The sequence below is a fragment of the Berghia stephanieae genome, chromosome 14, assembly GCF_034508935.2.
Source record: "Berghia stephanieae isolate SIO BIC M18660-M18661 chromosome 14, UCSD_Bste_1.3, whole genome shotgun sequence".
Classification (NCBI taxonomy): Eukaryota; Metazoa; Mollusca; class Gastropoda; order Nudibranchia; family Aeolidiidae; genus Berghia; species Berghia stephanieae.
In genome coordinates, this window is record NC_088373.1 from 12,493,272 (window position 1) to 12,505,771 (window position 12,500).

Below are 12,500 nucleotides of genomic sequence, written 5' to 3' on the forward strand. Positions count from 1 at the left end.
TCGATAACTTTGCCAATTTTTGTTGTAGAGCCTTAATATTGGTTTCAAAAGAAAGCCTGAAAGTTATTTTATACGTCCATATTAAAAATATGGTACTGAAAACGTTATCTTTTAAAATATTGACGTTAAAAGGTCGAAAAAATATTTTTTTGCGATTTTGAACATCTGTCAAACTTTTTAAAACTAAAACTATAAACAATTTTATATGTCTTTAAAAACAAAAGTTGTGGAAAGTGCAATGTACAAAGTATATGCCAAATTTGGAAGTATTCGAAGAACTCGTTACGGAGTTGGCGCTTATTGAAGGTCAAAATAGACCTAAAATTGTCCAAAAATGACTATTTTAGAATTTATGTAAACATAGTCTTGTAGCATCTCAAATAAAAGATCTCAATGAGTGGAGTGCAGATATGAACATTTTAATCACATGATATTTTATCTTATGTATGTTAGTGACACTACAAAGCACAGTTAAGCAAGAACGACTTAATAGATCGATAGCAGATGACATTTGCATTTGTGTCACCAATGGGCGCTGGAAGATGCCCAAGCATATACTGCTGGGTGTATCAGTGAGACACCTTAGAGATAATGCACAGCTCATTCATATATTGAACAGATTTGGACACATTATTTCATATTCAGCAATTCTGGAAATTGAAACTGCCATTTATGACAGCATTACCAACTCCAGCAACATTCTTCCTCGGCAAATCAAAACAGACAACAACCTTGTAACTCACTTCTGCTGGGATAACTTCGACCTGGCTGAGGAAACATTATCTGGTTCAGACACAACACATACGACACACAGGATAGTGATTCAGGAAGTAAGGGAAAAGCCTAACGAGGAAGTGACCAATGAAAAAGAAAGTGATGGCTGCCAGACAGACACGGGTCAAACAACTGTTACACAGAGTAAAAGGCGATCCATGAATTACCAACCCAAAGATTTACCACAGTGTTTCTTAAAGCAAAAAACAGAACCAACCATACCGACACTTGAAGCATGTATACCATGTTCTGTACTAGGTGAAGTTCCACTGTCAGATTTCCTGTGGATGTTTTGTAGATCCAATCTAGAAGGATTGAGAGGGAAAGTTCCTGGCTGGCAAGGATGGGTTTCTGCTTTGGGAAAACTCATGCAAGGGACAGGTTTTGAAGAAATTATCATAGAATCTGGCATCTGTGCAAGTGGTTCTATGAACAAAGTGATGAGTGGAAAGCACTATAATAGAGCACTGAGAGTTCACGTGTTGATGTTAGAGGCTCTAGAGAGATGTTTATTTAAACAGTTTGAGCAGCATACCAACTCCAACATTCTCATCAAATCTGTGAAAAAAGAATCAGTGAGTCCATGCTCTTCATGGACGAAAATAGTCTCGAGTGTGCATCAGAGAATGAAGACTTCAAAGATTTGTGGATGCGATACTCACACTTTAGGGAAGGAGTTCACCAGGGACGTCTTGGAAAAACAGTCCAATTTTGGATTAAGTATATGGATAAAGTTTGGCTGTTGCTAAAATTTCTACGAGACACAAAGACCAACAACTTCATTGTTCATGCCCAGTGCCTTCAGGAACTATGTCCCTTATTCTTTGCAATGGACCATCAGAATTATGCTAGATACGTGTCAGCATACCTCATGTCTCTGACCAATCTTTCCCATTCACATCCAGGTGCTGATGAGTTGCTGAAAAACTGGGGCTTCAGTGTTTCTCGATCACACGTTCCAGCATCAAGAACAGCTGTAGACATGTCGATCGAGCAGATTATCAATCGGCAAGCCAAATCTAAAGGGGGGATTTTTGGCTTCAGCAGAAATATGCCTGCATATAATCGCTGGTGTCTTACCAGACCCACAAGAGCTGAGTATTTAAATGCCACTCTCGAACAAGCCGACATGATTAAGGAAGACACCTCCATTCACAAAGAAGAAAGACCATCAAAAATACGGGAAAGTGAGGCTGCTATTCAGCCTGTGCATTCTGCAGTGAACAGATTCATAAATCCCTTTGATATTGACGAAAAGGAATCTTTGATAGACTAATATGTTTATCTTCAGGGATGAGAGCAGCAGAAAATATTTCTGGTGATCTTTTGTCTGTTGACCAACAGGGCCAGGAACAATTTAATGAATTTGTTCAAAAACGTCTGGTGGAGAAAGGACATTCCTTTCACAAGCCCATAAAAAAGACATCTCTGAAGACGATTCATAACGACCATAAAACTGTCACTGTAAAACCATCAAAACAACAAAGTGTACAGATCGCTGCACAGAGAAACATTTTTGGGCAGTTATTGATGGTCAGTACACATCATGACTTGGATCTGCAAAAAGTGTTGGCATATCCTCTAAGTCCAATCCTATGGGCCCTTGCAACACCAGCTGGACTTCCAACAAAAACAGACAAAAGTGTATTGATGCATAAATTAGAAAATCCTGTCGCTCTTGTTGATGTCACAAACAATACGAATACATGCAAAGAAGTTGTAATTGATGGAAATGCTGTTTCATTCCCTAACAAGTATTCCGGAAACTTTTGGCCAGCTGTCAGAAAAGATCTTTCAACTTTTACCCTCAGCTAAACGTATTCATTTTGTAATGGATCTTATCTAATGATGACAACAAGAAAAGTCTCATCAACCTTATTCAAAAGTCATGGGAGGATGATACAAAGGCAAGGAAATACTGTTTGTATCAGAAGAACAGTGCACTTGTTTGACAAGTAGAGATGGAGTAACAACAGAAGCCACCATCGTACACTCATTGTATTCATCACATGAAGAAGCAGGCAGCTGCATTCTACTTCATTGTTTTCATGCAGCCAAGAGTGATTGTGATGAAATTATTTTTCACTCTCCGGATACAGATGTCTTTCTACTGATGATGTTCTTTGCCACTGAAATTTCAAAGCCGCTGTTTTTATGGACTGGAGCAGGATGTCATCGCAGACTTATCAACATATCTCTATTATCTCAGATGTATGACACAAGTTTGATTCGTGCAATTTTGGGATTTCATGCTTTTTCAGGATGTGACACCACTAGTGCATTCATTCGAATTAAGCAATTGAAAATCATGAAGGCAAAACCACATTTTATTCTTGCATTCGAGGCTCTTGGTGTGAATGAAATTGTGGATTCTAAGCTTCTGGATGACTTGGAACAGTTTGTTTGCATTATCTACAATAAAAATACTTATTCAGATGTGAACAAATTGCATTTTGATATGGTTCGTCAACGGTTCCACACAGGGTCTGGAAATATTCTGTCAAACTCTTTTGGAATTGATTTTAGCCTGCTGCCCCAATGCCGATTCACTCTTGAAATGCACATCATGCGTGTGAATTATCAGACGCTTCTTTGGAAGAAATCCAATATCTCATTTCCAAATCTGCCACCTCCTGAGGATCATGGCTGGAAGGTGACTACTGATGGAGACCTAGAATGCAACTGGTGTGCTGGAGACATTGTTCCACAAGATCTGGTGGATATCATGTCAACTGATCAGCCAGATGATAGTGAAGATGATGTTTTCAAAACCCTTTCAGCTGATGAATTTGCCCGTGACAATAGTGAGGAAGAAACGAGTGACAGTGACAGCGAAGAGGAAAAAGATTACCCAGTTTCTGCAGCTGAGTTGGTGGAGCAAAGTACATCTTGAACTAAGCCTGTCATATGCTGCCATTGATAAAATGTACGTTTTACACTGATTTTAACACTTTAGAGACTTTTATGTCCTAAATAATGAAGACAATTATTTTAACGAAATAACTATATTCTGCTAATCGAGAGCTTTAATTTGATATGCAACATGAATATATTTACTCAATTTTGAAAAAAAATAATTTTCACGGGCTTTCTGTATTTTGGGCATTAAATGACTTCCCATTCAAAAACTATCACTTCAGATGCTTTCAAATTTGGCATGTACGTTAAGTTACAGTACATCTAAATTTTCATTTAGTTAGAGCATATTGAACTATTCATTTTTCAGTTGTTATTCTTAAAAATGGATATTGAAAAACACAAGAAAATTGCTTTTTGACCTTTTGTCATGGATTTCCTTCAAGACAAAAATCCTGAAACCTTAATATCGTAACTTATGTTTAAGGTATAGATTTTGGCCTTTCATTTGGAACCAATTTGAATGTTCTAAAGCTAAAACTAAAAAAGTTATGAATATTTTAAATGGGTTGGTGCTTTTTTTGCACCACGTGACCTTTCAGGGGCAATAACTCTGTTAAGGCGACACTTGCCAAGTGGCTAACATGCTCAGATCACTTCTTTAGGAGGTTGCCTAACATAAAAAGTAGTGGTATAAAATCTCAAGGGGGGGGGGGGAGGGGGGTTATAGCCAGCCCACGGTCTAACATGTTGAACAAAGAACCATTAGATTGAATAGGCCTATTCAATGGTTTTGATAAACAGCATACATTCGTTCAGTAAGTTGAATTCAGCATTTCTGTAAAGTATGAAAGAGAGATAATAAAACCAATATTATATATTATGCGATTTGTTTATGCAGACCTAAAATGTGGTAATCTTACCCGTTATGTATTGGTCGCTTTGACATAGAACAATTTTAACTGAGTTCAGTGAACTATTCTTGAGATATATTTTGGGTCTATAGAAAGAAATGTATGTATGCTTGAACCTTAATTTTAGTCATCATTTTAACCATGAAATTTGTCGAGACTCAGAAGGGGGGGGGGGGGGGGGGGGGCAACAAGTATCTGTTTTGAGTTGACAAAAAAAAAATAAAGTAGAGAAACTCACAAAATTCATGGCGCTGTTGCAACAGAAATTGTACATCAATGTGCAACTACTCTAGCCAACTTGAAACTCGTACAACAGCCGTCCGACCACAACCATGAAGGAAAAACAGATAGGGAGTAGTCACACCACAAAGTATTTATTTCTCACGGCTGACAGAGGAATTGATCAACAAAACAACCAACAATATAATTTGTACAGAGCCGGGCACATCGTGGGATATTTCCTATAAACATATTATGGATTCTCTGGTTCCTATCGTAAAGAGAGGTCGTCACAATCAACGACCAACCATACCCGATGAAGTCTTGAAAACATACATTTGACCAGATGGCAATGACTTGAATGGGGTTTTTTTCTGTGTGATGAGGCAAGAAAGATTGCGATTGTTTTTACAGAAGAAAATCTTCAGTTCTTGGCAGAAAGAAATCATATTTTAGGAGATAACACATTTAAAAATTCCCCGGATTTTTTTTCAACTGTTTGCAACTTTTGGTTACGCCAAGTCATACCTGCTCCGTGTATATTGTCTATTTCCAGACAACAAAAAAAAAAACAAAAAATTTCTACAGACTTACAAGAAACTGCTCAGTATGCTCATAATAAGTTGCACAGACATGAACATTGAATTCAACCAAAAACATTGCCATGTGGATCTAGAAATGGCAATAATTTCATCCATCCGTTCAAACTATCATCTCAAATGCGACAATGTCAATTTTATATTGCCCAAGGCTGGTTTAGAAAACACTACAAAAGCCTACCAAGGCAGAAACAATCAACTTGACATTGGTGAAAATTATTTTTCGCTTTACCCCCTCTTCAAGAACAATAATAGAGACTGCTTGCCTTCAATATTATGGCCACCAAATCAAGCCATTTACAAGCTCTTGAATGAAGTCACAGACTAAAATAATCAAAACATCTTGAGCTTTTATATAGCGCAATATCCACTAAACGTGCTCAACGCGTTTCACAAAAGGTCCCTCCCTAGCCAACAACATAGGTAACCAACCCCTCCACCACCAGCCCGAATGATAACTTGCTTTTTAGATATAAGAACATGATAATGACACAACGCTGCTTCCTTTCAAAAATGAATCTCAAACCGCTGCCAATTTTTAAATGTAAATGTTTTATTTCTCTTTTATCTACAAGCATTCTAATGCGGCCACAACATTTCTTGTTATTGTGACGGTCCGAAGCCCGTAAAACGCAGACGGGAATGTCTAATAAAAATCTTGTATGAGTAGTTGCCTCTAATAGTGTAAGTTTTATATAATATATTTTTATTTGTATCGAATATCCCACAAGGTGGTTCTTTGATGTCATCGAACAAGGATAGGGGAGAAAAGTTGCGCTCAGTCGACCTGTTCCCTCCCCATAGAAGGGGAATAAGGACTAAGGACCATTTTGTTCATAGGCAAATTAAGTAATATTGAAGTCCAAATATCAAACAAAACGAAACAAAATAGATACCGGATGTGGTGCGAATTAAATCATTTGTGTTGGTCAAGTATGAAGATTTGTATCTTAACAGCACAAAATAAGCGATTTAGTCAAAGTGCTTACCACGCCCAGTTCATGACAAAATGCCTACAAAGACAAAGACTAAAAACGTTTATAAAAACGATCTTAAGGTCATTTTCTTCGCTAAGGCTTAAGACAGTAAGCCTTTTACTAGACTGGTATATGGCTAAATCTATTCAGTTTACATAAGAATGGGCTCTGGTGTCTATCTCGATTTCTTCTGTTTTTCTTATTATTACACCCCTTATGTTAATAATAAAGAGAGGTCGCTAGGTTCCTTTTTTGGCCCATAGATTGCATATTGCATTTATATATATATATATATATATATATATATATATATATATATATATATATATATATATATACATATATATATATATATATATATATATATATATATATATATATATATATATATATATATATATATAAATCCTGTCATGATGTATCCATTACATATACGAAGTTGCTTTAACAGTGTGATATGTTGTTTTCTGCCGGCATGTTGAACACCCACTTTACACCGAGAGCCTTTCGAAAGCTCCTCAGTCTAGCATTTCTTTCAATTTATATTTTCATCGTGGACCTTTTGTCAGGCGTTTATTTATTTTGTCATTATACAGAAGCATTAAAAAAACACTCTAGAACCAACCTTGATAGATTTGTGAAAGTTTAAAATTTCCTAATTTGATCATTGTTTTGATTCTCGGCCGCCATTTTGATTTGTGGAGTATTGAAAGGTAGTGCAAAGCAGTCCTAGGTTTTTTTTTCTATTGGGGTTTGCTCGAGGTCGGAGGATTTTTTTTTCTATTAGGGTTAGTTATAAGTCTTAGTAAAGGTGATAGGGTGTTTGTTTTTCCTATTAGGGTTAGTTGAAGGTACCAGGTTGTATATTGCAAATACGTGCACGTTGATCGAGATAAACCCGAGGATGAAATCACTTTTTACTTTTGTTTGTTGATCATCGATTCTACAAAGGCCACAGTCTAAGTCTTTCTTTTGATCTTATCTATTTCTCGGTCAAATTCCATTTGGCCATTCATTCTATTTATACATTTGGGCTGGGAATTCAACATTCGGATGATAAAAAGTGAAGCAAAAAGTCACTTAATATAATTTGTCTTATTTATTTGACAGGGAAAGCTGGCGAGTCTAACTTTGCCTTTTTATTCTATCCTCTCGCTATTGGCCTGACGTTGTTCATCGGCATGGTAGTGGGTGGCTTATTCTCTTATTGCAGCTTTGCAGGTAAGACCCGGGAGAATACTAATTCATCTATGCATTTAAGTTAAATCCTCACAACATGTGACCGCCAATTGAAACATACCAACACACTATTGTGACCTTAAACTTTGATAGTTTGGTTGATACAATTTAGGGAGAAGTACTCACTCAACTGATGGTTAAAAAAACAAAACAATGACCGATAGCTGAATAATTTTATTTTTTTAAAATTCCCTTTATTCATCCCCATAGGGCAATTTGTCTTTAGGGCCTATTCCAAGAGAAGACTGAAATAACCCAGGCTTTTAGCCGCAAAGTGAGCTAGGGCGAGGTGACTTGTTCAATGCCACAAAGCGCGGCGGTTGATCGAACTCGGTACCTTTTGATGTACGAAGCAAAGACTGTAACGCTGAGCCACGCTGTCCCTTGAATGACATCAACTTCAGCAGTCATTCGTTACCGTGGACTGACGATGTGTTGTTATTTATCTGTTCATAAATCTGACACTTACAATAGCACTCCATTGACCCCCCCCCCCCCCCCGCCCACCCACCCACCCACCCTCCATCACTTTCGTCAGAAATCTGAAGCCTGAAACTTAAAGAAAGACAACATCCCTATCTCTAAAAGGAAATGTACAAAAAATAAATTTGTCAGCTTAAAAAAAAAATAAAAAAAATAAAAAGGTGTTTAAAAAAATAAAAAAACTACCAAATTACGGTAATTTTCGGGCTCAAAATAATTCTTCAGCTAATAGGAAAAACAATTATAACGAAAATACATCAGCTTAAATCCAAACAGACGACAGAAAAGTAGGCCCTATGTATTAGGCTAGACTTGTCGTGCTAATACCATGGCGTAAAGACTGTCTTATTTGCCGACCAGTGGAGCCAAATGCTCTTCTGCCGTCTGTATGAGTTATAGATTTAAAGTTAATGCATTATTGTTTTTAGGGGGGGGGGGGGGGGGGGGGGGAGATTGGCTATTGGCCGGCGAAGGAAGGATTTTGAACCCGAAACAATTCGGGCCTTTACTGTTAGCCCACTGTCTGGATTAGATAGAAAAATAAAGGGAGTGAAATGAGACAATGGGGTTGGTATCAATTCTGGGTATACTCTAGATTTTTCGAACATTCACCCCCCCCCCCCCTCCCTGTCCTCCGAGAAGTGATTGGGTAGCTGGGTCTGTTAGATCTGGCGGAATGTACTTATGAAAACAAACTGTTTCATATTTCAGATCGAGAGCAGTCCAGTCAAAAACTATTACGAGGACAATCAGAAGCAACCAATGCATCAACAGCAGAATCAAAAGGTATTAATGTGAGCTTTTTTTAAAATTCCTTTTTTTTATTATTTTGTATTTAATGGTTTTAGGTATGTAGTTAATTTCAGCATCAGTAAAAGGGAAGAAAGAGGGATTGTCAAAGTATTCTAGATTTACAATTAAAGGACTAGAGAAAAAGTAAGACAATGTGAAATGGTTCAGATAAGGAACAGGTGCATGAAGATTCCAAGAGCATACCATCAGTGTACATAGTGTGAGATCATATGAAAGTCTCAACTAGACATAGCACAATAAGATCCCACTAAGAGGAATACATTCAACTGTTTATAAATCATATCTTTAAAGAAATATATATCAGTTCATAACAGAGAGATGATTTAAAAGGAAAAAATATAATCTCCCAAAACTACCACTATAGGTACATTTGACTGTTTCCCCCTTCAGCCATGGACTCTGGCAAGGGCCTGGGCAAAATTAAGTAATCGTATTCCAAGTCAAAGACAGAAAGCAACAAAAAACATAGGGGATTGCAGACACAGCAAGTGACCTCCTGCTCACCATGGGAGATCAAAAGACCTCATCCAGCAGAAAAGAAGCGGAAATATGGGGGACAGAAGACACAGCAGGTGACCTCCTGCCCACCATTGGAGGTCAAAAGACCCCGTCCAGATGTTTCCTTTTAAAAATATCAGCTTTTATATTGCGCAATATCCACTAAATGTACTCAAAGCTCCTTAGAAGTAGAGAATTTATATTGGCGAATATAGCTTGTGATTGTGACTGAATATTAACCTTAAGAAAGAATAAATTAATTTCATTTTGGGGATGAAGTACACTTAAATGATCCAGCAACCCATACTCATAACATCATGATTTGTCAACCAAGAAGAAGAAGGGAATTCAGACATCATTTGATCGTATTCCTTCAAAGGCATAGGGGTTACAAGTAATAGAAATAGTAAAAAATCTTTATAGGGAATGAGATTAGCGGAAGAGTAGCGTCCCTTGATTGGACGTCACCGGCGGGGAAGTGGGAAGTTATTTGTAAACAAACCAACTACAAGCCAAGCGCTCCAAATACAAAATGTATTATTCATATTTCTGTACAAAAATGCATATCATAATCAACGTAGATCTTTTCTTCAGTTTTCACCATTATGAAATGTTAACAAAATATGATGTAGACTACAAATTAAAAATAAAAGATGTTGATAAATAATACAATACAATGAGACAACCCTTCCTAAACTTACTGAACTTCCCGCTAATGATTGGTACTAATAATGGCGATAACCTCTGTCGGTTGTCAAGACGAGACTTCCAACAAAGGGGCGCAACTCTTAAATCTGTTTTGAAATCTCATTCCCTATTTAAAATGGAAATTCTTTAGTGGTTGACATTGCTCGAACAAATATAATAAATTAAATAGAAATGTGCGGATCTTATAATAATACGATCCTCATAACAAGTTTACGTCACAATGTATACATACATAATCTTTACAATTTAAATGCAACAGGGGACATAATGTTTTAATGCATAGAACTTAAGACTGATTTCAAATGTATCTACAGTTACCAAGTTACTCACTCGAAGTACTCACTCCTCTTCAAATACAATTTTAAACGGTCCCATTTTCTTTCAGACATCATTCTTCTCTCTCTCTCTCTCTCTCTCTCTCTCTCTCTCTCTCTCTCTCTCTCTCTCTCTCTCTCATTCAGACGCTAAACGAACAACGGAAAAAATTGGGTTCTTTTTGTTGGTTTTGTTATTTATTTCCCGAAGTCCCATGTTTGAGAGATTTTGCCAAGATGAGGCGACATCTTAGACATTTAAATCAATTGAGATGTAAAGGACAAGTTTTCTGACCAAATCATATTTAACCCTTTCCTTACCATCCATTTTCAGAATTTTCCCCCAAATTTCACACTCACCCAATACAATAATAGTTTTTTCTTACTCAAACAAAAGCAACAAATACATTATTTGCATAATATTGATCAGGAAAATGAACCTTACAACACAGTGTCACGTTTTTATAGCTATAATAAAACATTTTTCTTTAAACTGTGAGATTTTTAAAAGAAATCTGAATGATAAAAGTGCTGGTTGGATCGTAACGAATGTGACGATTTTCCAATGGGTGGTAAGGGGAGGGTTAAACACAAGTTTATCTAGAGTACTGCATTTAACTGGTTGAATTCGACAATTTTCAGTCCTTTCTCCTGGTCGTTTTCTTCCTCGATGCCCGTGTGTAAAATAATGCATTCCTAGTCGGAGTTGTACTCTACTTGGTGTGCTACTGTTTTCCAGTTTATCGGGGCTTCTGTTTTTCGAATACATTGAAAGCATCAAATGTGACCCATCGCCTCGAAACGGTATTATGTCGGAACGAACCAAATGCTTAATAGCCGAATTAAATGTTAAACTGGTCAAAAATATAAATTGTTGGCATTAGCATCCTAAAATATGGTATCCATTCTCCCCAATAAAACATACAAACTCTATACAAGTCTGATATTTCTGGCTATAAATTCAATATTCAACAGCTTTACCATCCCGACTTAATCCCGTTTTGAGGCGAAAGGTCACAAATGCCAGCAGATCTGTTTGCTCTGTGTTGTCCATGCAGGCAATTCGAAATAATTCACACTACCATTATCATCTTAAAGAATTAATCGATATAGAAATTATTGAGAGCTCACAAGTGACATGAAGCACGGGCGCACCTTTACTTCATCTCATCTATTATGTTAGTCAAGCGATATTGGGCGTGACCAATGACCGGATACGAAGAGAGACAATGATCTCAGATATCTGAAGCGTGACCCAACTCGACTCAGAGGCTAATGTTTGTTTGCTTTATAAGGGTTTTGCGGCGCGTGCAATACATTAAGGTCATTTAAGTGCCAGTAAAAAGAAAGAAAATGGGATAGTCGAAATATTCTAGATTGATAATTGAGAGCAAACTAGAATAAGTAAGACAAAGGGGAATTGTTAAACAGGCAACAGATCTAGATTTCAAGAGCACACTATCATTGTCTTAATTTGAGATCACCCAAAAGTCTCATCCAGAAATAAGCGCAGAATCCCACGAAGAGAAATACACTCATATGTTTACAAACCATAATATATTCGAAACAAAACAGTACATAACAGAGAGATGATAAATATACAAGAAAAAAAAAATCATCTCCCAAAAGTAATACCTACACAATTCACTGTTTCCAGCTCAACCAAATACTTCTTTAAAAACTTTTTTTTATTTTAATATCTTAACAGCGGAGGTAGGGGACCACACTATTGCTGTCTAGTATTCTTCAATACCCCCCCCCCCTCCCCCAACCCTCTACCGTAATCTTGAGATATATATATATATATATATATATATATAGTTTTGATATCATTACATCATCTCATTTCTCTCTCTCTCTCTCTCTCTCTCTCTCTCTCTCTCTCTCTCTCTCTCTCTCTCTCTTCCATTGCACACACACACACACACATACACACACACATTTACAAATTTTCGCCTATATTATTATACAGTCTAATATAAATATATATATATATATATATATATATATATATATATATATATATATATATATGTGTGTGTGTGTGTGTGTGTGTGTGTGTGTATTCTGTGTTTACTTGAAAAAGGCCAAGGGCCGAAACGTCGT

At 36.8% G+C, this 12,500-nt stretch overlaps 1 protein-coding gene across 3 annotated transcripts in view; it reads left to right on the forward strand.

Moving 5' to 3' along the window:
- Positions 1 to 12,500, forward strand: part of LOC144959849 (uncharacterized) — a 39,963-nt gene that overhangs the window by 24,019 nt on the left and 3,444 nt on the right. For all 3 annotated transcript variants that reach the window (XM_078892642.1, XM_078892644.1, XM_078892643.1), the window contains 2 exons: positions 7,450 to 7,560; positions 8,773 to 8,847. In XM_078892642.1, the coding sequence (XP_078748768.1) occupies positions 7,450 to 7,560; positions 8,773 to 8,847 (186 nt within the window). The remainder of the gene's footprint in view (positions 1 to 7,449; positions 7,561 to 8,772; positions 8,848 to 12,500) is intronic.